The sequence below is a fragment of the Salarias fasciatus genome, chromosome 18 (assembly GCF_902148845.1).
Source record: "Salarias fasciatus chromosome 18, fSalaFa1.1, whole genome shotgun sequence".
Classification (NCBI taxonomy): domain Eukaryota; kingdom Metazoa; phylum Chordata; class Actinopteri; order Blenniiformes; family Blenniidae; genus Salarias; species Salarias fasciatus.
The window spans coordinates 4,839,004-4,865,912 of NC_043762.1; the positions used below are offsets into that span (position 1 = coordinate 4,839,004).

At 41.3% G+C, this 26,909-nt stretch overlaps 1 protein-coding gene across 1 annotated transcript; it reads right to left on the minus strand.

Moving 5' to 3' along the window:
- Positions 1–1,863: 1,863 nt before the first annotated feature.
- Positions 1,864–25,155, minus strand: LOC115405693 (uncharacterized). The gene is made up of 5 exons (XM_030115355.1): positions 24,929–25,155; positions 24,523–24,836; positions 6,320–6,353; positions 2,487–2,786; positions 1,864–2,406 (listed from the first exon to the last, which is right to left on the minus strand). Exons 1-5 carry the CDS (start codon positions 25,068–25,070, stop codon positions 2,156–2,158), a joined length of 1,041 nt encoding a protein of 346 aa, XP_029971215.1. The 5' UTR covers positions 25,071–25,155; the 3' UTR covers positions 1,864–2,155.
- Positions 25,156–26,909: the final 1,754 nt, after the last annotated feature.

Sequence of the window (26,909 nt, forward strand, 5' to 3'; positions counted from 1 at the left end):
ATGTGGTGGCACAAAGGTAGCATGTGGTGATAAGACTTTAATTTTATTATTGCACTCTTCAAGTGAGGTGGAATCCTTTTATTTTAATCACATGCAGGTGTGTTGAACTATTAGTGTCCAAATGATGTCAAGATATTGTGCCTGACAAATATGTTGGCATAATGCTGTGCACAAGTTATTGATGCAAAAACATAAAACGAATGCATGCAATATTTTTTGCGTTTTTGGCATTTCTACATTAATGCAGGGTCGATGCTGAAGTATTCAGATCGCTCTAACTCTCCCTGTTACTGTTGCCTCTGCTGAGCGAAGCTTTTAAAAACTCAGGCTCATTACAACATGTTTGCGTTCATCAGTGGGTCAGGAACGTTGAAGTGGTTTGGCTGTCATCAGCATCAACATGGACGTGGCTCAGAAGCTGTCCTACAATGACCTGACAGCGGATTTTGCTTCCAGGAAATGCAGACGTGTGTCTCTGTGGGGCCTGAAGTTAGTGATATTCACTCAAACTGACACCAGGGGGCGCCACAATGCAGTCGTGTTTCGTGCCCCTAAATGACTTGCAGCGGCCCTGTGCAGACCCTGTTACAGAGGATCGAAGTGTAACAACAACCTTGAGTCATCTTAGTGTCAAACCTGCTTTGTTTGTAGTCATGAATCATTTTACAGGAAACTCCTGAACATGGCTGCAATTTAGTGGAATTATGTGTGATTTAACTTTGCATTTTAACTCTTCTGATAAATCAACATGTGACCTTCAACATGGATGTTTGTGCTCTAAAGCATTCAGTATGAAAGTGTTTCTCACTTCTATGGAGTCTGTTCTGATGTGAATCCAACATGGACCCTCAGCAGCAGACTGCAGGCTGGATCATTGTTCCTCCTTTGACTCCATCACTTATTGCTGGAGTTCACAAATGGAGACTTTTTCTCTCACAGAGGAAGAACAGAGTTTCCACTTGTAGCTGTCATGTTAATAAAGAGAAAGTCAAAGGTCACAGTGTGGAGGCTGCAGAGCAGAAAGCCACAGAACTGCTCTGCTGCAGTGGAGGAAGTGTGATGAGCTCTCACCAGCTTGTTTTTTCTCTTCTAATAACCACAGAGAACAAATTCACATCTGCTGCTGCTCCGTCATGAACGCCACTCCTGTCTGTCTGTCTTCTCTGTGGTTTGATTTCCTCTCAACATGTTTCTGATGAGACCTCCACCCACACACAGGTGAGCTGAGACCCTGAATACTGTTACTGTTGCACTGTGGGAAATATTTGGAGCTGATTGAATTCAGTTCAGTCCATCAGTATCAATGTCATCAGAGTTTAGTAGATTGAACAGCTCTGTGTTTCATGAGGAAGAGACTGAAGATCATCAAAACTCCCACACTGCAAAAACTCCTCATCTGAGCAAGTTTTTTCAACTTGTTGTGAAAATGTCTAATTTTACTTGATTTACGATAAATTTACTTTAATATTATATTTGATCAAGATAAAATTCAGAGAAAATTCTCTGAAATCAAGAAAATTTTCACTTGTTCTATTGGCAGATTTTTTTTTTACTAATTTCAAAGTAAACATTTCTTAATTAAAAAAAAAAAAATCTGCCAATAGAAGAAGTAAAACTTTTCTTGATTTCACAACATTTTCTCTTAAATCAAGCCTTTTTTTCTTGATCAAATATTTAAGCAAATTTATCTTAAATCAAGTAAAATGAGACATTTTCACTCATAACAAGTTGAAAAAACTTGCTCAGATTTGGATTTTTTTGCAGTGCATTCACTGTTCACTTCACAAGAAACTATCCTGATGAAGAGTGAAACACTTCCTGTTAGCGGTCAACATGTCAGACTGAAGAGAAAACACAACAAAACAACATTATGTGACATTTTATTCTGAAAGTAACACTGAGTAAATGTGAAGAAAGTTTAACATTGAGAAACAATATCATGAAAAGAAAAAGCAGAGAAATATGCCATAAGTTTCTTTGTTTAAAATACTGACTGAACTGAAGTTCCTCTTTCTATTCTTCTTCTCTGTGTTTTCTACATGTGTTCAGGAGGAAGATTGTTTCAAGATAATCTTTGTTGTTCTTTACAGTTGATGACAGAAAACATGTTTGAGTTTTCCAGCAGGTGTGAGTGAGACGTCAAAGCTCTTGGAGGTCAGTCAGCATGTGTGGAGCTGGTGGACGGTCCTTTGTTTCTGAGGATCATCATCAGAGAGAGTCCAAAGCAGTAGACCACACTCTTCACTATCAGCACTGTGTACTGCAGGCAGAGCAGCCTCTCTCTGTACCAGTGTGGTGGAGGGACGGCTGGAGGAGGAGGAGGAGGAGTGGAGGTAGGAGGAGTAGAAGGAGGAAGGGTAGGAGGAGGAGGAGGAGCAGTGGACGGAGGGGCAGTGACCTTTATGACTGAAATGGACAAAGGTCAACATGTCAGTGCTCTAAATAATGACAGTGAATCACAGCTAAAGTCGTCAAACCTTCTTTACCTTGCTCTGTTTCAGCCTCCACTGTTCCTCCCTGGTGCTTCACAGAGCAGCGATATTTTGTTTTGGGATCATAGTGTTTGAGCACCAAGATGGCGGTGGAGTGTCCCGACTCTCTGAGCTCCAGCTGCTCTCCCTCTCTGGAGTTCAGCTTCTCCAGGCCGCCGTTCTGCTTCAGTCTTTTCCAGGAGAACTGGACCTCAGGAGGGAACATGGCTGAGGCCACACACAGCAGGTGGTTCTTCAGGGGATCTCTGGAGGCTGCTGGGTACACACTCACCACGGGCTTCACTACCTGCTGCTCTGGAATCAGACAGCAGCAACAAGCAGCACACACACACAACCACAAAGTCAACAGCAGCTTCCAGCTCTCAGCTACATTCAGTCTGATCCTGGAAACCACCTCAACTCTGATCAATCAGCTGATTGATGTGAACACAGTACAAAGGTCACTGCTCACTGTGTTCATGTTGATATCAGACTCTGTCTTCACCTCAGGTCCTCATGTGTTGCAGCTCACAGTGATTTTTAACAGAGAAATAAAGTGGTCAGAGTCGGGGCCACACAGTGGAGTCAGTGTGAGAAAGTTCCTGCTTCACATCCAGGCTGAACTCAGACTGAGTTTATGTGTGGAGTTTGCATGTTCTTCCTGTTCATGCATTATTTTCCTCCAGGTTCTCTGGTTTCCTCCAGTCTACAAACAAGCCTCTGAGGCTGGTAACTCAAGTCAGAACTCTGTTAGTGTGCAAGACTCTTGACCTGTCCAGAGTGTTTTGTCTTCACTCAGATATATGGAAAGTCAGACAACAGCAGTAAGCCACAATCCTTATTTTAGTTTATTATGTAGCATAATATGTGACATTAATAACATTTAATCTCATAAAATGATCATTTTTTGTTGAGAAACCTGACTGTTAAATGTACTGATACTTGGTTGTTTGTCTTTGCAGCCTCTCACTTCTGCTACTATCCAAAAACCTGGTTCATACCCCAACGACCACAGTAACCTCCATCCTATCTCAAATTTTATGAACAAAAATTTTTGAAAAAGTCAACTCCTCAGAACTCATGCCCATCTCTCCCACAACTGCCTCCACAAGCCTTTTCAATCTAGTTTTGGCCCGTGTCACAACACTGAAACTGCTCTCATTAAAATCACCATTGATCTCCTCACTGCAGCAGACACTGGGTCACTCTCCATCCTCATCTTCCTTGACCTGATTGCAACCTTTGACACCATCTCTCACCCCATCCTCCTCAGTGGACATGCCTCCATCAGCATCACCCCCTACATGGTTTCACCCCTGGGCGTCATCCTCAACAGTACACTTTCACTCTCTGCTCCCCAACTCTGGAACTCACAACCACTTGATCTCCATAATTAGGTCCCTCTCCCCATCCTCAAGTTTAGCTTCAACTCAGTTCAGGCTCACCTGCCCTTTATCACTGCTGCAGAGTCAACTCTACTTTTATTACCTCTGCCAGGAGGTTATGTAATCATGTGGGTTTGTTGGTTGGTTGGTTGGTTGGTTGGTTGGTTTGTTGGTTTGTTAGCAAGATCCTGGAAAAAGTAATGGACGGATTGCAATGAAACTTTGTGGAAAGGTGGGTCTTGGGCTAACTTAGAATTGATGAAATTTTGGTGAAGATCCGAATCACTGTCTGGATCTGGGATTTTTTTTAAGGATTCTTTATCATTGAGAGATAGGGAGTCTTTCACATAGTTGGGCAGGCCCGTCGACAGGGGGCGACAAACGCCTGGTTCACAGGACGCGCCGCTTCAGACGCGGAAGTGGAAGCGCTGCGCACCGACTTTCAGATCGGCGCCTCTAAACCTATCTGAGGTGCGGGGGACCGCCGCGTGCGTAGCAGCCCGCGCTGTGGACCGCGGGCGCTCCGCTCCTCTCTATTTTCTCCGCGAGCTGCGCGCGCCGTGCACCGCCAGTTCTGAAGCTGGAGAGAGCAGATCGCACCACACAGGAAGTTGGGAACGGAAAATACGACAGAATCTGGTCCATTTTCAAATTAAAAACAAGTAAAATAACATAAATTGTTGCTTTTCGGTTTTCATTTTCACATAAACACACACACAGACACACACACACAGGGGGAGAGGGCGACAGACAGAGGCACCGTACGCTGCAGCGCTCCGCTCTGATCACACCCCGATCACAATGTGGTTTCATTATATATGGTGTTCTATGCTGTTTGGTCACTGATTTGAGCTGTGGCGGAGGTATGCGCTCTCTGAGTGCCATTCTAGTTGTGTTTCTTTTTGTTTTTCATTACGCTCCCTAGATTTTATCTTGTTTATTCTTTGTACAGTGACCTTGAGTGGCCTGAAAATGTATATCATCATCATCATCATTATTATTATTATTATTATTATTATTATTATTATTATTATTATTATTATTATCATTACAATTACTATTGTCATTATTATTTGTGACTATCATGTCTTTTAGATGATGCATTAAATGATTTTAATTTTTCTAACCCTAAGCCCTCGAGACCAAAAACTGCAGAGAAATTATGTAAAACAGTTGACACACTTCAGATTTGAATGTTTTATATCAAGGTCGGAGTTGAGTCTATCTTTAAAAAAAAAAAACCAACAACTTTTTGAAAAACATTTTTTTTAACTAAAGCATCAGTTTAGTAAAGTGTTCATCCTAAATAGCTGGTGTCATTTGGCGTGATCATTTGCAGAAAATGATGTACACTTCATCAAATATGACTTCAAAAAAAATGCCATAGTTATTGTATTATCTAATTGTTTTCATGCCATTGTATATGCATATCCAAAATGAACATACAGTGTGTAAAGCACACTGGGTACATAACCTCCCTGCTGATGTTTTTGCAGACATTGGGTTGTAATTTAAAGAAAAGAAAGCTAAACAAGGTTAACTGCACTCGGAAATTGATTTGGAAAAAGCAACAGATGATTAAATTAAAAAACATGACAGTGAGCAGCATGGTGCTTATCATTGTATACACAACAACAGAATTCATCCCACTGCAATATAATTTTATTCCCAGCTATCCATTTTCTTTTTGTCCTTGTTCAGGTTTTTCAAATATATAACTTAGATTAAAAGTTGTATTGACTTTCAGCAGAAACTCACTATCACAAAGTAAATCCAACTTTCATTAATATTTTGGAATTCACCTTGAATTCAACCTTTTAAAAAGTGTTGGAAGTGGTTTCGTTTTTATCTTTCTACATTTTGGATGTGATTAAAGACTGTTCCGCAGAAAGGATTTGAGTAATGTAATGTTTATTCATCACACTGAAAGGAAAATGAACTCTCTGGAAAACAGGAATAAAAGTGTCATATCATATCACTCACTGATTTTTTTTTTTTTTAATTTCTGTGGTTATACTGATGTGGAATACGTTAAGATTGTACACTGAGTAAAATACGAATATTTGAGTGTGTATTCATGTATTTTATTTATTTATTTTCTTGATTATTTACACTTTAAATTAGCATGGTGTATTTTGTGTATATTATGTTGTGGTTCAGCCTATATTAATTACATTCTTTGAAATTAAATGCATTAATCAGCAAATGTAAATGCTCATAGTATCAGTAAAATTCTGTTTAAAACAATTTGAAAGCAAAATCATGAAATACATTTTATATTATGTTAAATATGAAACACAGGTTTGTCTTTGGTAAGAACCTACTTTCTGAAGTATCTAAGAGTATGATGAATCATTTCTTACTAAATAAGCGAACAAATGAAAATATAAATAGTCTTACAAGAAACATATTTTCTGCTTCTGCAAAAAAGAAGATAAATATAAATTAAATGGTTGTTCTTACCTGTTACAAACAGTTTGGTCCCAGATCCAAAGTCCACAGTGAGAAAGAGTGAAACAAAAACCCTCCTGCAGCTGAATGTGAGCTGAGCTGATGAGACTGTGTCATATTTCTGCTCCATAAAGAGTTTCTCTGATTCCATATCAACACATCTGTCTCTGGTTTCTTTGATCCAGCAGCTCAGCTCTGATGATCATGTCTGTCTCTTGGTCAGTTCACAGCTTTAGTCCACATGGAGCAGATCTGGACTAAAAAACTAACTGTTGGACGGAAAGGAAGCCTTTACTTTCTTGGTCTCCAGAAGATGAACTTATCTCTAAAAATAAATGAGTTCATTTTGAACTCCACCAGAAACTGGAAGTTTTTGTTTTGAATTATCTGCACTTAGTAAGCTTAGTAAGTAAGTAAACTTTTTTTTTTTTTTTTTTAATTTTTTGGTCTCCAGAAGATGAATTCCATGAAATAAATCAGTTCATTTTGAACTCGATCAGAAGCTGGACATTTTGTCTTCACACTGAAATGCACCAACAACCATGAAATTCTTTTTTTGGCAATAATTCGTAGAATTATCAGAAAATAATTTGATAAGATTTTGAATTTGACAGGAACATTGTCATCATCATATTGGTAACAGCCAAACTTTTTGAATGTTTGTTATTTTGAGACAGTGCCACAACTTTTTTGGGAATAGGCGTTGCACATGAATTGTGAGGAAAAAAATCATGAAAATTTCCCCAGGCACAGGTAGAAAATGCAGATTGTCCAAAGAACGACTGAAGCCTGAATCAAACCAGCTATTGCTGCAAATAAGGTCTGAGGGCTGCCATGAGATAAACCCACTGCTCTCTGCCAGATGCACTTTTCAGTAATAAACTCCAAGATCCTCTTTTATCAGCAGTGATGCGTTTATTCTTTCCAGTGGCCAGTCTAGATAAAGAACGGAGGTTTTACTGAGACAGACTTTTGATTTCACGACACGGTCAACAGAAAATATGACTGCGGAGAGCTCACCCCACTTCCTCATCCATTCAAACACCAGTGAGCCCTGCTGAGTCACACCTTTCAAACTTTGTGACACACCCACAACCACGAAGCTGCTTGTCCCCTGTGCCACATCACAATCACCCATATGGCTCCGACACCAGGTTTTCTCTTTGTGAAGCTGAAGTCTTCATCACTTCCTTGTCGTGCTGCTCTGATTCCATATTTTGATAGAATTGTAGGGACTCTGCTTGGTTCCAGTTTTCAAACAGTATTGATTACATACCTTGATATGAAAAACACATCTGCTCTGGCTCTTTAATTCTGTGTCCACTTCTGTTGAACACATTGTTTTTGTTCAAACATCTTTGTTTCAGGTTTCCAGATCAGAACTGTCCTGAGTCTGGCTGAACATTAACTCAGAAAGTAGCGTCTAAACAACATTTCGGCTATTTAATGGTGATTGACACAGAGGGCATCGGAGGCTCAGGCACAGAAAGCAAGCCAAGGCAGAGATACAAAGTTCAAATAATGTTTTAATGAAAAATAAGTCCATGAAAAACAAAACCAAAGTCAGCAGCCAAGGCTGGAAAGCAGATGGGAGTTGGAAATGCTGGCTGTGCAGGTGGTCAGATGTTGTTATGGTCCAGCATCGAAGTGGAGTCTCAAGTCCCCTTAAATAGAGCTGCTCCTCGTCAGAGCAATGATTTCCACCCCGGCACCGCAAGTGAAACAAATCTGAAATCAGCAGCCAGCTCCCTGCTTCTGCACACAGCCTGGCACCGCCCACCTGAAACCAAAACTAAACATAACACAAGACCACAGAGATCCCACGGTGGCTGCAGAGGAGCAGAACATGACAGTATTGACCTTAGTGCTCATTCCTCACAACTAGAAAACCCAGGTTCACTTCCAGGTCCTTCTGTTTGATGTTTGCATGTTCTCCCTGAGCCTGTGGGGATTCTCTTAGGTTCATTTGTTCTTTCATCCTGTTCTGTGTTGGAATATTGGTGTCTCCCTGCTCTTCACCAAATGTCAGCTGAAATAACCTTAACCTTTACCGCTCTGAGAACCTGACTTGGAAAAAATTAGGATGAACTAGCATCATTCCAGCTGTGGATGAAAACATTAGAATTATCTTGCTTTCGTATTGTAAAGTCTCTCTCTCTAGCTGGTAGTTCTCCCAGCACAGAATACACATGGGATGTCAGAGTTTCAGCCTTTTTATTGGGTTCTGTCACTCACAAAGCTCCAGGAGTGCCTTCCCAGGCCTCTCTCTGGTCAGCACCTGATCCTCCTTCTCCTTCACTAGAGAGACTCATACTTGAGTCCCAGCCGCTATTGGGAGAGCAAGGGGGAGAGATAATCAGTGATTATTAGTCACAGGTATGAACACTGTGTTCTCCCTGGACCCTTACGTGTCTCCAGCAGCTCCCTGAACCAGCTTAACAATCTCGCCTCCACAGCTGAGCCTAGTCATGCCCAGCACTGTGTTACATAGTAATGCTTTACAGTAATGATATTACTTTTATCAGTAACATTAAATATTACTGCATGAACGATCAAGCTCGGTGGAGGTCATATATTGTTATTCCCAAACCTAGCCAGATGCCATACCTCATTGTGCATGATTTTGATGAAGCTGTTTAACGGATAACCCCTTGGCCTTGATCAACTGAATACAGATGATTATCAAACCTTGATTATCATCCACCAGAATGGCAAATACAGAACTGTCTTTGCCTGTCACCACTACGGCTGAGACTGTGGCTTGGTTGGTAAAATGGTTGTCTCACAGTAGGATTGTTCTTGGTTTGATTCCTCATCTTCCCCGTCCACGTGCCTAAGCGTCCTTCAGCAAGACACTGAACCCCAAACTGGTCCCAGTGGATAGATTGCCTGGTGTGTGAATGAGTGAATATAATTTGCAGTGCAGAGCACTTTGGGTTCTTTTCACTACCAGTTTAAAAATGCTATATAGGGAGGAGTAGAGTTCGCCTGAAAGATCCGGACCTGAGTTCAGAGGCATTTTCACATGTGCATAAGTGATGAGGACTTTTCCAGAAAGTCCTGATTTGGTCTAAGATCTGGATTTCACAGGACTGGAGTTAAAGGGCCCTAAGTGTTGTCCATTTAGCATGTGTGCAACAGCCACAAGATCATGGCGCAATTCATGAGATGCGTATGGTTCTGGATCCAGTCAGTCAGTGGTAAAATTGAAAAAACTCTGAAGAGGAACAAGGCACAGTATCACTTTTGTAGTGGAGGAATCTCGTTGTGGATAGGGCTGCCAACTCCCAGAGATTGAAATAAGGAACACACTTTATCATCCATTCACTCTGCTGTATCCATTCACTCCGCTAAAACGTATTGTACATATTATATATCATACTGTATAGTTATATATTGCATCGTATATTGCATATTGTATTGTATATATTGTATATATTATATATTTCCTGTTATATTTTTAAGATTCAGGTTGTACATACAGTTAGATCTGCATTGTCTGTAGCTTCTATTATCAATCCTGGTATGATTTGCATTGTTACTGTTAATTATTGCACCATTCATTACTTTTGCACCCCGCTGTGGGTTCTATGAGCCGATACACCTGTAAATTTCTCCACTGTGAGATTAATAAAGTCTTCTATTCTATTCTACTCTATTCTATTCTATTCTATATTTATTGCTAAATGTGCAAAATAACATCAAACAGCTGCTGTCTCTTCTGGATTTTAACATGGTCTTTTTTTATTTTCAACTAAAAAAGTGCAAAATCAAAACTGAAAAACCTTCTGAACAAAAAAACCAACAAGGTGCCGTTTCTAAACTGAAAACACACCACAGTCTGCAGCAGCAGACACAAATCAATGAACTAAACTGTCATTTCTACTTCTCTTTTCTTAAGGGGTCCGTAGCACTGATGGGTTTGGAAGACTTTTATTCCACCAAAGATAAACCACCGTCGAACTAAAAGACAACATAAATTACAATGAGTGAATAAACAAGATACACACAGAATATGACAGAAATCTTAATAACTTGATGATAGAAACATAATAACAACATACCTCGCTGATTGACCATAAACTTAAAAGTAGAAATGAGGTCTCTCACAAAAAATATACATTTATAAAATGAGCCGGCCTTGTGCACGGTGCTCGGCGTATAGGCGTGCATCTTCAAAAAACACACCGACGGAACACAGCCTGGAAACACAGGTTCCTACCAGACTTGATTTTCAAAATAAATCAAACAGATAGTGTAAGATCGTAATATATTCAGTTCGGTGCTTGTTGCATCATTTAGGTAGTGGATTGATCTTATAGTTTAAATGAACATGTAAGTGTGGAGGCAATATTTTATGTTAATCTGGTGTCCTGCCTCTGGCAATCAGCTTGATTCTCCACAGGTTGCTGCTGCCTGCCAGGCCCGCAGAGGGTGGGCTGAAAGCTTATTTGTAATGGTGCTGGATTGGGGAAGGGCTCTCAGTTGAAAAAAAGTTTTTGACCGTGTAACACAAGCTTGGAAGGAGAGCTTACCTTAAGGTGATTGTGGATTCAGGCAAAGGAATATTTTGGATCTGGCAGTGGACCAGTAACATTTTGATTTTTGTAAAGCCGTAAGTTGTTCATTTTTTGATCTGAATAAATCTTCTGTCAAGCTCAATCATCTCATCTGGATTTCTGGAAGCACGCGTCTAAAAACACGACCCCCGCCCTCTATGTGGCTGAAAACAAGATTTTGGAAAAACCTCAGGGAACAAGCCACAACAGATAGCAAACAAAAATTATGGCAGTAAAACTCCCACCAAATCACAAACACATTGGCCCTCATTTATCAAATGATCTTTCAAACGGGTGTATATCTGAGCGGTGAGCTCATTGTACGACGGGGCTCGCGTGACATTACAGAAACTTCCTTACCTCGCCAATCTCAGCGTTTGAGTGATTGGGTGTTGATAAATGCGGCGGCTGAATTTGATCGTCATTAACAATGTTCCGCCTTGAAATATTCATGATTCCGAAGCCGCGCCCTCTGAGGTCAAACACGGAAAAGGAGCGATTTTGGCGAAAAAAGACACTTTGGGAGCTGGAAATGGATCCTCTCAGGTCTGAGGTGGAGGTAAATCAGGAGGAGCTCCTTGTTAGAATAAAAACTGAAATGAAAGGAGAATAGGCAAACGCTGTCTGGAGGAAGCCGTTCACGGCAGCAGTAAGCAGCGTCGCCTGGACGAACGGACACCGGCTGAGGTCTGAACAGATTATAGATCCGTTAATTTAATTTAACCCTGATATTACAAATAATGAGGCTGTTTCATGCTGTACAGCTCAGAGTTTTATTGTTTTGTTTAATTATGTCTCAAAATCGGACAGCGGCACCGCGGCCTGGTCTCCTTCCCACAGCAGGGACAGTCCCACCGAGACACACACCCAGCACCGGATCCGGTGCCGAGCAGGACCCCGGACCGAGCGGGACACAGGACCAAACAGGACCCGGGACTCAGGCCACTGAGGGCGGCGCATGCCACCCGCTGCCGGTGCTGCTTAAATGAAAGACAATTTATAGAAGTCTTAATAAAATGTTTGACTAAACGTCCTCTGTTTGTATTTAACCTCCCTTTAGTTCATGTTATTTTCTAGGTTACTGGCATCACATCACTGATTAAATAAATCATTTGCTAAAATTTAGAGTTTATTTACATTTCAGTAGCGGTTCTTCAAGTCCTGTCTCTTCCGTCCAAACAATTATAAGAGGATGTCAACAACTTTAACATTTACTCTGCTTCTAGCAGTAACCCTGTTTTGTGGACTGGTCTTTCGAGATACACTCTTTTCACAGTCCCCTTTCCATCCTTATCCAAGGTTGAGTCACTGAGCAACAGCTTCACTTTTCTGACTCTTCCATCCACGCTTGGATGTACTTCTGTTACTCGTGCCAGTTTCCACTTGTTTCTTGGAACATTGTGCTCTTGGAGAATAACAGTGTCATTCACCTTTGTGTTCCTTTTATCCTTTTGCCAGATTTGTCTCTGCTGAAGATTCAGGAGATATTCTTTCCTCCACCTTGTTCAGAATTCATTTGCCAAAAACTGAACTTTCCGCCACCTCTTTCTCAGATACAGGCCTTGGCTCATGAACTCGCCAGGAGGGGGAAGTATGATACTGGATTTCATCATGAGAATATGATTAGGTGTCAGAGGTTCAATACTGGGATCATTTAGGTTTTCCACTGTTAATGGCCTGCTATTTACAATAGCCATGACTTCATAAAGAAATGTTCGGAACGAGGCACTATCAAGTCTCCGAGAGTTCTGATCTAGAATACCAGTTAAAACACTTCTAATGGTCCTAATTTGCCTCTCACAAACACCTCCCATGTGGCTTGAAGAGGGGGTGTTCAGAACAAACACATCCATATTGTTTCAACTGCTCCTTGTCACAATCTTTCAGTGCATTCAAAAACTCTCCACTAGCACCTACAAAATTAGTGCCTTGATCGCACCTGATCTGTCTGACATGTCCACGAATAGAAATAAAACAGCGTAATGCATTGATAAAAGCATCACTAGTAAGGTCATCTAACATTTCAATATGTATTGCCCTTGAACACATACACGTGAAAAGAAGACCATACTTTTTCAGTTCTTTTCTACCCTCTTTCACATAAAAAGGTCCAAAACAGTCAGTACCACAGTAGGTGAAAGGGGGTGTTGTTTCCATTCGATCCTCTGGTAAATCTGACATCCGTTGATCTTGAATACTTCTCCGGTACTTTCTGCAGGTTGTGCACTTGTAGATGTGGGAAGCAACTGCGCTGCTGCATCCTGTGATCCATAATCCATTGGAGCGCAGCTCGTTGATGCACCTTTTCATGGAAGTGTTTAATAAGTAAGGATGACACATGACTTGATTTGGAGATGATTGCAGGGTGTTTGATGTGAGGGTGAAGACTTGATCTTGTCAAACGTCCTCCCACCCTGAGAACTCCTTGCTCATCAACAAATGGACTTAAGTTGTAAAGCTTGTGTCTCTTGTCTTTGAGTAGAATGTCTTTCCCTTGAGTTAATTCTTTGATTTCCTTGCTGAACATGTTCTCTTGTTCGAGTTTTATTATGAACAGTTCTGCTTCTTGTCTGTCATTAACACTTGTATTTTCACCTTTTGTTTGTGTGACTCCTTTAAAATCCTTCACAAATTTTTTGAGACGAGCAATAGCTTTAACAGCTCTTCTCCAGTCTGAGAATTTGGTGAGTCGATCGAGTATTGTTCTTTTTCCTTGAACTTTGGTGTTGAGCACATGCACCTTTTTCAACTCGGGGTCATCAGACAGAACTTCTGTAACCTGGTCACTTTCAATGGGTAGTTCACTTTGCCACAAGAACTCTGGACCTTTAAACCAGTTTGAGTTAAGTAGCTGTGAAACGTTTAACCCTCTTGATGCATGGTCTGCAGGATTGCTTTCAGATGGTACATAATGCCATTGTTGTGGATCTGTGAGTGACTTTATTCTTTGAATCCTGTTTGCCACAAATACGTGGAATCTCCTTGCTTCATTATTCACGTATCCTAACACAACTTTGGAGTCTGTCTAGTAGTGTTCATGCAGATCACTTAATTCAAGTTCATTTCTTAACATCACACTTGTTCTTGCTGCGACTACTGCAGCTGTTAACTCGAGTCTAGGGACAGTAGTAACCTTAACTGGGGCTACACGTGCCTTTCCCATGACTAAGGCATACTAAATCTTTCCATCTGAAGTGACTGTTCTTAAATAACTACACCTGGGTTCCTCAATTAGTGGACCACACACCTCGCTGCAGACCCAGAGCCAATGGCACTTTTCCACAAAAAAAAAAAAAAACAGAAAAAAAAATCTTTCTTTAAACGCTTTGTGTTCCGTGTGAGCACCGCTCTGCGCGCTCCATCGCACCGCACTGCCCGGCATCGCTCGGTATCGCTCGCCCCCACCCCCCCCCCCCCCGCTGAAGTCCGGACCCATTTGTATTTGAGGACCCCTGAACTACACTGTCCATAGCCTGTGACACCAGCATCTGAAAAGTGGTGTAGTTCCTGCTGAATGATGTCTGTGTTTGTCGGTAAGATGCATCTTGGGATTCTAACTCTTGACAAGTTTTGGAGATCTTGGAGCCAGGATTCCCATTGAGTGCGGAGTTGATCAGAGAGTGGCTCGTCCCATCCAACTTTCTCCTGACATAGCTGTTGCAGGACTTGTTTCCCTCGTAAGATGAATGGTGCGATGAAACCTAGTGGATCGTAGACTGATGCTACTGTGCACAGGATTCCTCTTCTTGTCATTGGGTACTCTTTCACTGTTATTTTGAACTGAAACTCATCAGAAGAAATGCACCACTGTACACCGAGAGCTTTTTCCATCAGTGGTTGTCCAAGTGCCAAATCAAAGTCCTTGACGCTTTCAACACACTCTTCTCTTGGCAGTGACTTGATCACATTTTCACTGTTTGAGATGAACTTATGTAGCCGTAGTTTTCCTGTGCTACATAGTTCTCTTGCTTTCCTTGACTAGACTTATCGCTTCTGCTTCTGACATGACACTTACAAGTCCATCATCTGCATAAAAGTTCTTCTGAATGAACTTGATTGTGCTTGGAGCAAACTTGTCCTCACCTTGTGTGGCTAGATGTTTTAAACCAAAGTTGGCACAGCCAGGGGAAGAGGCAGCACCAAACAGATGGACCTTCATGCAGAAGACTAAGGGCGGAGCTCTGACATCACCATGCTCCCACCATAAGAAACGTAAATAGTCCTGGTCTTGAGGTGATACATGGAAATGGTGGAACATAAGTTACACGTTGCACATTACAGCCACTGGGCCTTTCCTAAACCTACAGAGCACTCCCACCAAGGTGTTTGTGAGATCAGGCCCTGTAAGTAGGTGCTCATTCAGTGAGGTGTCTTGATATTGTGCAGAACAGTCAAAGACTACACGTATTTTGCCAGGCTTTTGAGGATGGTATACTCCGTGGTGGGGAATATACCAGGCAGGGGAATTACAGAGTTCTTTCTCTGATACCTTCTCTGCATCTCCATGTGCAATAATGTCCTCCATGAACTTTACATAGTCCGCACAGTACTTTTGATCTCTTTTGAATCTGCGTTCAAGACTGCTCAGACGTTGCATTGCACTTGACATGTTATTGGGAAGACTTGGTCTTTCACCTTTGAAAGGCAGTGGCATTTCATAGTTTCCATCCTGCTTTTGTTTGATTCCTTTTTCCAGCTTGGTAAGGAAGCGGAGGTCTTCTTGTGAAATGCTTGTGTCTTCCACTACTCTCTCTGTGAAGTCTGATTCAAGAGATTTGATTACATCTGGGGAAGTTATTTCTTTTATGTGGGTCTTGTAGATGTAATGAACTTCATTCTTTAGTTTTGTGATTGGCTTAGTCACTGGGATTACTTGTCTTACAATGATGCGGTGACTTACTCCAATGACATCACTGAGTGTTTCACGTGAATCACAGTAGCTTATTATGCTCCAGCCTAAATCTGTTTTCTGGGCATATGGTTGGTTTTCTTCGCCACATATAACTTCTCTGGGCATTAAAGCTTGTGGGCAATTGTACCCTAACAGAAGTCCTATTTCACAGTCCAGTGGTGGAGCAATATCTTGAGCGAGATGGTTTAAATGTGGCCATGCTCTTGCAGTATCTGGAGTAGGAATGTGACCACAATTAGGAGGTATGAAGTCACGTGTGTAAACAACTGGTACAGTGAGTTTTTTCTTGGAAAACAGTCCTCTTATTTGCAGGGGTGGAAGCTTTGTGCATGGTACAGTTGTTTTCTTAGACGACATTGTAGATAGTTCGAGCTTAACTTGTGTTTTGGTTGTGTTTAAGTTGTCTGCCACTTCAGTGAGAATGAATGACGAATCACTCTGTGTGTCCAGCAGAGCGTAGACAAGTACTTCCTTATTTGGTTCACTTTGAGTAGATATATAAACAGGTACTATTGCATATGTTTGTGTATTATTATTATCATGAGTCACTCTATTGGATGTGCTCACATTCACTGTGTCTTGTGACTGTGTTACTGGTTGCTTGGTTTCTTTTGGTTCATTTACTCTTTCTGTAGGTAGTTCTTTCTTTGTTTCTTGTCTTTGTCTTTCTTCATGCAAGCATGTGGGATGGTGTTTTGAGCATGTGTTGCATATCATCCGGTTGCTGCAGTTCTTGGAGATGTGACCACTATTTAAACAGCCAAAACATAGTTTCTTACTTTGAATAAACTTAACCCTTTCAGTGACTGGTTTCTCAGCAAACTTATGACACTTATGCAAGCTGTGCCCTACCCTTTTACAAAACACACAAGAGACTGCACGGTTTTCAGTAGAGTTAGTTGTGAAGATCTTTGCTTAATCTTGTTTCTTCTGAATGGTTGTAAACTGAGGTTTTGCCCTGGGTTTGTCAGAATCACCTTGTCTTATAGCTTGATATGATGTAATGGGATTACATGCAACACTTGCCTCCAATGACAGGAATGTTACAAAATGACTAAAAGGAGGGAACTGCTTGTGCTCCAGCTGGTACTCTGTAGCTTTCCTGTTCCATCTGTTACTCAACCAGCCTGGGAGTTTAGCAGCAAGTCTTTGGTTCTCAATCCCATCATTAAGGACATTCAGGTTTTCATTGTTAACCATTGCCGATTGACAGCTTTGTAAAAAGTCTACAAACTTTCTGAACTCTGCACTGTCCTTTCCTGTAATTTTTGGCCAGGAGTGTAGCCCGTCTCTAAAGGCCTTAGCAATGACTAAAGGCTCACCATAGCGTTCATTGAGCATTATCCATGCTGACTCATAGGAATCTTCAGAGCCCATCAGAAAGTAGCCCTCTAAGGCTTCTCGAACAGAGCCACCTACATACTTCTGTAGAAAGAATATCTTCTCTGCAGTGGGAATGTTCTTTCTCTCAATTAGAGTCTGGAAAGATTCTCTCCGATGCTTAAACTTAAGTGGATCCCCACTAAATACTGAGGGCTCTGGAATAGGTAGTCTGTTAGCTGACATCGCTTCTGCCAAAATTTTCACAAGCTCAGCTGTACTCTCAGAAGGGATGCTTGACTCTTTTGGAAGTTGTAAGGGGTGATTAGCAATGTTCTTGAGCTCTGGTGTCTGTACATTTTCAGGATTTGGAGTAACATATTCTTGTTTCAGTGGGAAGTAGTCTTCATCATATACTTGTAGTTTTGCTTTAGCTGCATTGAGTCTTTTCAGATTTTCAAGTCTTTCAATTTCTCTTTTCAGATCCTCAACTGACTTTCTTCTTGCAGCACTTTCCTCTTGTTGTTTCTTTAGCAGAGCTGCTTTGTCTTGTTGCCTTTTCAACTTACGCGCCATTTCCTCTTTCTCCTCTGGAAGGCTTTGTGACTTTGCAGCTGCTTCTTGTTCAGCAGTTATACATTTTTCTTCTTCTTTGAGCATTTCCACTCTTTCTTTATGTTTCTCCTATTCAGTCATTATCTGAAGTACTGCCCTTGTTGCTTTATACTCTGCAGCAGCTTCTTGTCTTTTGGCAGAGGAGACACTTGAAACACTAACCAAGCTAGATGATATAAATATAGAGCTAACATCAGGCCATACAATCTGATCTGGATTCTCTGCTTCAATGTGAGATTTTGCATTCTGCCTAACTAAGTTAGTCACGGATGTGCACTTGTCTAACTTGGAACGCATGTCATGAGGTGGACCATCTATTGCTCTGTATTCATCATAAACACCATTCAGCTCAGTTACTTCCTTTTGTACAGTCTTCACATGTCCTTCAATAATGTCCACTGGATCTCCTTTGATCACAGATTTCTTGGCAACTTTGATTAACGTTTTCCATCTGTCATGAATGCCATCAAAGTGTCGATGCAGCCCTTGCAACTTGTCTTTGTGAAACTCTTTCCCTTTTTCTGAGAGCATGTGAAACCTTTCACTTTTACGCACCTCGACTTGCACTGTTTGCTCTAGACAGGCTTCATCCACTTGCCGTGCCTCTTCAGCCTCATCTGCTCCGGCTGCTTCATCTCCTGTTTCATTGCTTACTGACATTGTTTCCTTTATTTATTTTATTTATTTTTGAAACTTTTTGTACTTGTTGAAAGTCTTTTTTACTTTTTTAACTTGACTTGAGAAAATACTTGTGAGCTTGGTTGCATCCATTCCCTTCTTGTGACTTGTTCTGCTGTTGTTTTCAGGCTTCACACAGTTCCTTATTGTTTTTCCCTCTTTGTGTCACCTTTCCAAACATGTACTTTAATGTCTGGCCTTTGGACGTCTTAATGAGGAAGCAACCGGTGAACGTGTGTCCATCAACTTTGCAGCAGCTTACTTGTTGTTGCTATGACGTGATTTCGCCACCAGGAGGCTGGGAAGGTGCAGGTCCGAGTTCGACTGTCATTTCTACTTCTCTTTTCTTAAGGAGTCCGTAGCACTGATGGGTTTGGAAGACTTTTATTCCACCAATGATAAACCACCGTCGAACTAAAAGACAACATAAATTACAATGAGTAAATAAACAAGATACACACAGAATATGACAGAAATCTTAATAACTTGATGATAGAAACATAATAACAACATACGTCGCTGATTGACCATAAACTTAAAAGTAGAAATGAGGTCTCTCACAAAAAAAAAAAAAAAAAAAACTTATCAAATGAGCCAGCCTTGTGCACGATGCTCGGCGTATGGGCGTGCATCTTCAAAAAACACACCGACGGAACACAACCTGGAAACAAAGGTTCCTACCAGACCTGATTTTCAAAATAAATCAAACAGATAGCAAACAAAAATTATGGCAGTAAAATAAACATAATATATCCGATATGTAAACGGCATAAACTTACATGTGGAAGCCATGCTGCGTGCTGCTTTAATGTTTTGATTTACTTCTTCCCATGCCAGAAAGAAACCCAAACCAACATAACATGCACCAACTGACATCATAAGCTGACGGTGGAAAATGAGTAATAGGTGAACTTACTTTTCACTGACGCACTCAAACTACACGATCGATCTCCTCTACCCGTGCACTGCTGCTCCGTCTTGTCGGCACTGAGCTACAGGTGTGGAGGGGGGGCGTGGCCAAGAGCACCCAGCTGCAGACAAGACGGTGGCCGCCATTTGCAATCCATACCGGAAGTCCATACCAGAAGTCCATATGTTGCTCCTGTAGTCCCCGGCAATGAAGATCCACGGGATGGATTCTTAATGGATTTTATTTTTGATCCCGAACGAACTTCATAACGTGCCTCGTCGGCTTCAACTGCTTCAGGACACACACAGGTGTCACGAACTGCTGTGAGACTGGGTTGGTAACTCACATAAAAAAATATTAAAGATTTTTTGATGTAAACGTGGTCTGCTCACTGCTGGAGAGGTAAAGTTCGACTACCACAGTTGTTGCATCCTAATAGGGAAAAAAAATAGTTGCCATCCAAACACCGATCTATATGTCAACAGGCAAGTTCATCAAGAATTGCGCTGCACATGAACAAACTGACTTTTTTTTTTCTGTAACCCACTTCAGGGTATGTACACGTGACATATTAGGTTCGTAGGAGATGAAAGTAAAACAATAACCACTGGACGCAAAGGAAGCAGTGATTTGAAACTCTTTTTAGTTTCACAATAATTTGAACAATACAAAAACTTACATTACAACCTAGGGCCCAATAAACTAAGGAAGAATAAATAAATAAATAAATAAATAAATAAATAAAGTGAATGTCCAAATGGGAATGTTCCTTGGTTGTTTTGGATCCAATAAGTCAAAAGTCAAAGTCGGGTTCATCAACAGTCAGGGGCATCTGATGTAAACTCTTGTTGCTGTTGGTCAGTGAGACTGACACAATCCTACCACTGAATTCAATTGGTGGAAATCAAAGTTCTGCTTGAAGCATCGGATGTCGACTGGGAGGCTCGCCATCAATTGGATCGCACATCAGCTTCGTTGGATACGAGAACTGAACTTCACTCTTTCCAAGCATCACAAAAAAAGCTGACCAAGGGGTTTTCACAGGAGAATGAGGCCAAAAACTGCTTCATTGATGGTTTTACCTCTCTCTTTTTTCCTGTTTTTCTCTCTCATAAGGAAGTGAAGACACATGCTCTATCTGTGCATTAGTGAGGGTGCTTGGTGGCCTACTACTTCCGGTCTTCAAAATAAACCTCTGGTTTTTCAAAATAAAATACAAAATACTTAGAAACATAAAGAAATAATTAGATAACCATTGGAAATTAATAGATTGTATTTATTAACCCTTTTGGAGGTGGGTTGCAGTTCTAATACTGACTAATGCAAAAGAGCGTACCTGCAGTTTTGTTGAGCCACTTAAAGGAATACTCCGAAGATTTTGGACCCACTCCCTATCCCTATCATTTACACAGTGAGATAAACTCATAAATACCTTTTTTGTGTCCGTTCGTCCACCGGCTGGCTCCCAGCTGTTAGCATCGTAGTTAGCTTAGCTCAGCTGCGGGAGGTGAAGAGGAAACAGAGCCAGACTGAGAAAGTGGACAAAATCCTCCTTCCAGTGGTCCAGGGGACGGCGTCTTAGCATGTGAAGTAAATCCGAATGGTTATAAACATTTTAAAAGACGTGTTTTCAATCCCTTAAAATAACGTTTTGATAAACACAGACTTGCGCGTGCGCAGTGCTCCGCGGAAAGATATAACAGAGCACAGTAGTTGAAGCCATAGACTCAGCCGCTGTGCGCCGGTATATCCTTCTGCGGAGCACTGTGCTTGTGCAGGTCTGTGTGTGTCAAAGCGTTATTTTAAGGGATTGAAAAGAAAACACGTCTTTTAAAATGTTTTATAACCATTCGGATTTACTTCACGTGCTAATACGCCATCCCCTGGACCACTGGAAGGAGTATTTTGTCCACTTTCGTCAGTCCGGCTCCGTTTCCTCTTCACCTCCAGCAGCCGAGTTAAGCTAACTACGATGCTAACAGCTGGGAGCCAGCCGGTGGACGAACGGACACAAAAAAGGTATTTATGAGCTTATCTCACTGTGTAAATGATAGGGATAGGGCGGGATACAGTCAGGTCAGCACCAATCCAAGTCGGCCCTGGCCAACTCGGCACCGCCCCCGGGATACAGTCAAGTTGGCATCAAAGCCAAGTCGGCCTCGCGGGGGGGGGGGGGGGCTCTGAAGTGGCCGAGTTGGTCGGTGCTGACTTGACTGTAAGCTGCTTACCAACTCGGCCAAAAGCCTCTTTTTTTTAATCACGATGTGGCTTCAGCGCGACGATTTGCACAGTTCTTTGACGATGCACTCGGATGTAGGTTTTTCTGTTATTTGTTTTTTGCCGCAGCGAGAGCACAGATTTGCATTTGCACCAACCTAGTTGATGTAAACAACAGTGAAATATAATAAAATATTTGATAAAATGTAATAAAAATTTAAATAAAATTTGAGGAGTCTGTGCCTTCAGAGCGGGCAGAGCGAACGTATAATGAAACTTTTCCTAATCACAGCTAAACGTGTTTTTATTCTGGTGTAAACTATCTATCCAATCTGTGGACAAAAATAATGATTTAAGATATTTAGTGATTTAAATAAGCAGCTTGTGTTTGTCACACTATCCGCTCAAAAGAAAAAAAAACACAAAACAGAAACAAACACACACTGATTATCAAATGCGGAGGTCAGATTCTAAGACATTTAACTATGTTTCCCTCCTCCGTATTGCAGAACTTAATTTTTCTGACAGGCTCATCACAGTCCTCACAGTCTGCTGCGTGCACGAGAGAGGGGTGGGGTTCACGCTGACGGAGATGCCGAAATTAATAAATGACCTGAGGGAATGAGCTCTCCGCTTATTCCTAATAGTGGAGATGAACGTCAATACAGGAATGGAGGGAAATAATGATTAACACTAGAACTAAAATGATTAACACTAGAACTGCCAGCATTCTTACACCCCCTCCAAAGGCCGCAGCGCTCAGCCAGACCGTCATACATTTTGCAGTGTTTTTGCACAGGAGCACAACAGGTTGTTTTTCTGTAATCTAATGGATTAGAAATTAAGATAAACAAAATATTAAGCCAAGAGTATCAGCTAAATTTTAATGCCTCATGTCTGCTTTATTAATGCCTCAAATCAGGTTTTAAAATTTATTTAATTTTTATGGTACGCATTTCAGCAGCGTCACCTCACTCACACTCCGCGCACTCATTTCCCTGATAAACACGCTGTTACGACCAGCTCACTTAGGAGAGGGGTTAAGGAAGTAACATAAAAGTCCACAGATGTGAAGTGGAAATTAAAGTTATTTAACAAAAGTAAGATCAAACGGTAACAAAAAGAGACTAACCGAGAGTTGTACAACCAAGAACACAAAACCAAAAGGTAACGAGAAACAGAAATAATATAGAAAAACTCAAAAGCATTCCTGAAGCTGAAACCAAACCAAAAGGATAATTCCAAACACAGAACCAAAACCACAAACAGTCAAACAGAAACGAGTGCCTCACTATCAAACAGCAGACAACTACACTAACTCGAAGCTCAAGAGGCACGTGAGCGTGGCGAGCTACAGCCAGCTGCAGTCTGTGTCCTGTCGGCCGCTTTTATCCCCTCAGCTGCTCCGCAGGGTTGGTTGACGAGGTGCTCTCGGGCCAGGCTCCCCAGGTGCAGGCATTGGAGATGATTCCTGCAGCAGCAGCAGCCTGGAACCACGCACTCTGACACAGACACACACTCACATGGGGGGGGGGGAGAACCGAGAATACGGCGACGGCCGTAACACACGCACACACACGCCAACACACAAAAAATAGTTGTATTATTGACCGTCAATAATAATCAAGAACATATTAAAATGAGTAAAATAAGTCTCCCTGGCTGCGCACCAGGACGGACAGCTTCCCACACGGTCCGTCCTCACCCTGCTCATTTGATTCTGAGACTCCAGGCTCCACAAGACAAAGGTATTTATTCAGAAAATATATTCGTTCTAAAATTAATTTTTGGAAACGAAAAATACATGGTTTGCTGTACTTTGATGGAGAATATAATATTTTACCTGAATCTGTAACTGGCCCCTCTGGAGACGCTGCAGTGCTCCTGCTGTCAACTACCGTGTTCACTGTTGTGTTGAGATTTATTACATTAGTTTATTTATTTTTCACACCATTTATGTTATTATAATTGGTTGTAATTTGACAGTAGCCTACAGTAATTCTCTATACCTGGAGGTGACGCGTGAGCGCTTCCATGCACCACTGCAGGTTCTGCGCTGTACAAGCAGACACTTTCAGTGCACGGCGGGGAGCATAGGACCCTTATTTAGAAAAAGGGTTCTATGTTCCCCAGTCCATACAAAGCGGGGAACATAGGAGCCTTTTGTGGAAAAAAGATCCTCTGTTCCCCGGTCCGGGAACATAGGACCCGGGGAACATAGGTACGCTCCCATCTGGTCACGTGACCAGACAGTCGCTCGCGCTGCGCTCGTAGCTAAGCTACGTCAACAGGAAGCTCCAGGTACATTCTCCACCTCTAACCTGTCAGTCACCATAATCACACAGTTTGTCCTCCAGTCCCTCGCCTGCTACGTGACGAGAAGTGGCGCTGCCGGCACGAAAAAAAAAAAACTGTGCAAATCGTCGCGCTGCAGCCACATCGTGATTAAAAAAAAGAGGCTTTTGGCCGAGTTGGTAAGCAGCTTACAGTCAAGTCGGCACCGACCAACTCGGCCACTTGAGAGCCCCCCCGCAAGGCCGACTTGGCTTTGATGCCGACTTGACTGTATCCCGGGGGCGGTGCCGAGTTGGCCAGGGTCGACTTGGATTGGTGCCGACCTGACTGTAATCCGGATAGGGCGTGGGTCCAAAATCTTCGGAGTATTCTTTTAAAGCATTGTGCTCCACTAATCCTTCCAGCTTTCACTGTGCTCAATGCTATTAGTTGTTGACAATAACATTTATATTAAATCATTTTGGTTTACATTTTTGGTCCAATTCACATTCAGATAACAGTTAAAAACATGCGTATTAATAATGTTTGATTTTAAATTGATCAAAATGAAGAAGAAACTCGCTAAACTAAGAGTGTTTGAGAGTCAGACTGAGGTGGAGTGAAATATGTGAACCTGCTCTCTGGTTTACTGTTTACTTCCTGTCACACACTTTATTTGATATCAGTTGGTTTTTTGTTCAGGCTGCAGGGATCATTTCTCACTGTGGTCTCTGTAATTAGCACAATAGCAGTAGTAGGAGGCTGAATGATCTGATTTGATGTTGTTAATCTTTAACTCACAGTCCTGTCCTTTATTCACAGCTGAGAAATCATTTGTCTGAGGATGATTGTACCCTCTATGTACTGCACCATTATTGATCTGAATACGAAGAATCACTCTGAATGTTTCAGTGCCTTTCTTCTGGATCCAATGTACATATTCACACAGATGAGTTCGTTCACAGCTAAAGGAGACTGTTTCCCCGACTCTCTTGGTCAATGTAAAATCGCGCTGAATCACCCCTGCTGTGATGGCAACCAGCGCTGTGGAGACACAGACAGACAGGTGCAGGTCAGTGTGACCTCCTTTGTTCCAGGTGGAGTTTTCTGGCTCCTGATTGGCTGGAAACACTCACCTGAACACAGACAGCAGAGAGCAGCAGCTGGGAGGAAAAGCATTGTGTGCAGTGGTGTTTCCTCTGGAGGAGCTGAGGAGAAGTGGAGCTCTGATGCAGCCGAGGCCAAACAAGGACGAGCTGTTTGAGCAGACGAGCTCATGTGGTTTCTAACAGCTCCTCAAACCTCCCATCAGCCCACAGATAAGCTGCTGATTGACAGCTCAGCTGAGGCTGCTCTGTGGTTTCATCTGGCTGAATCCAGCCTGAAGAGAAAAAAGAACACTGAGAATATTTATTTTCTCACATATTTAGGTTTTGGGTTCACACACACACACGCACGCTCAGGCGCACGCACGCACACACACACACACACACACACACACACACACACACATACGGTTTGTGCACATTTTAAATTTTTCTGGGTAATTGTGGAATAATTCTTTATTACAAAACATAAATAAATATATTTATGAAATGTTAAACATGAATCTCAAGAGAAAAATCAGGTCTAATAAGATAAATAATTCTATGAGCCTTATTGGACTCGTGCTCAGAAATTAAAAACCTCAAACATTTTTTTTTCATTTAGAATTATTATTCCGTCTGACTTTACAGAATTTCAGTTTAACCTCATATCATAACAACAATAATTGTCTAATCTTATACCATGTCTTGTTCAATGTCTTTCATGCTAAAATTTTTTAGGTGATGTTAGAGTATAGCCTTTATATTTTCCTCTGTTTTTTCCAACTCAACATGAAAGTCGTCATCGGAGCACAATTGTCATTATTAATGTGTTTGTTACTGTGACTGTATTATTAATCTTTCTAACACACTATTTCTTGTTCATCATGTATTATGGTTTTGAAAACATTGGTGGAATAAGAAGGGTTTAATTGAGAGGCTGATGATGGGCTCATTTTAGTTTTTTTATTTTGTCAGTGCAAATGAGACCATGGAAGTCAACAGAGTACAGCAGCCATTCTAATTTTATGGCAAATTTGAAAAGACAATAATAACTGATACTAAACAAAAGTACATTACTGTAAGAAAAATTTAAACTTTATTATTTACTGCTAACAACAGTGAGAAACACAAAACATTCATTATTACTTTTTATTGATTCGTAATAATTAATCATTTACTTTCCATTTTGGGACTGAACATAAGAGAGGACAATGAAAGAGAAAGTGTCCTGCTGAAGAGCTGATGGAGATGAAATGTGTTGAGTTGAAATCCAGAAAAACCAGCAGACTGGACGACTTTGTGGTTCAGTATCAACTGTCACACACCGCCCTCCTCAAGGAATCTGAAGACTCTAAAAGATCTTCCAACAAAGTTAGTGACCACATTTACTGCTTATTTCCAGGGTCATAACCCAAAACTGTATTTTCACCATTTTTAATATTTGATCAATATTTTATAAATTACTGGATTATATGAAAAATTATATTATATACATATATTATATATTATATTAAAAAAAACAAAAAGTGTTTAGAAACAGAAAATACATGTTTTGTATGGAACTATCATAAGCTGTGAAGTAGCTTAAAAATGTCCAGTGCAGTGGTTCTCAAACTTTTTACAGTTTGGATCACCTCAGAAAATAAAGACAACCAACCTGACCATACAGTAGTGAAGACTACTCTTCTTATTAGCTGTGGACATTTCACGAAGGAAACATGTTTCCTCCAAATGAGGATTGGTAACTGCAAACTCCAGTAGGTTTATAACAAGCCACTTAAAGTCATCCTGCCAACATGTGGCTCCTCTTTACCTCTCATACACACAGCAAGTCAGAACATGAAGAATAACTGATGTATTTCATACCCACCCACCCACACACACACACACACACACACACACACACACACACACACACACACACAGAAAGAAACCTTATATTCATGATTTTTTTTTTTTTTACAAATAAAAAACAAACACATTAAAGTTTATTTGGAGGTTGACTGAAGAGTCCTTGAGGTGCAGAAAA

What these genes read in the sequence shown, in the direction of transcription:
- LOC115405693 (XM_030115355.1), bottom strand. Translation starts at nt 25,070, where the DNA reads ATGAGCTCGTCTGCTCAAACAGCTCGTCCTTGTTTGGCCTCGGCTGCA. An exon ending in TCTCTGCTGTCTGTGTTCAG is followed by an intron (nt 24,837 to 24,928) that starts GTGAGTGTTTCC and finishes GTGTCTCCACAG; the next exon opens with CGCTGGTTGCCATCACAGCA. An exon ending in GGAGGCTGAAACAGAGCAAG is followed by an intron (nt 2,407 to 2,486) that starts GTAAAGAAGGTT and finishes TGTCCATTTCAG; the next exon opens with TCATAAAGGTCACTGCCCCT.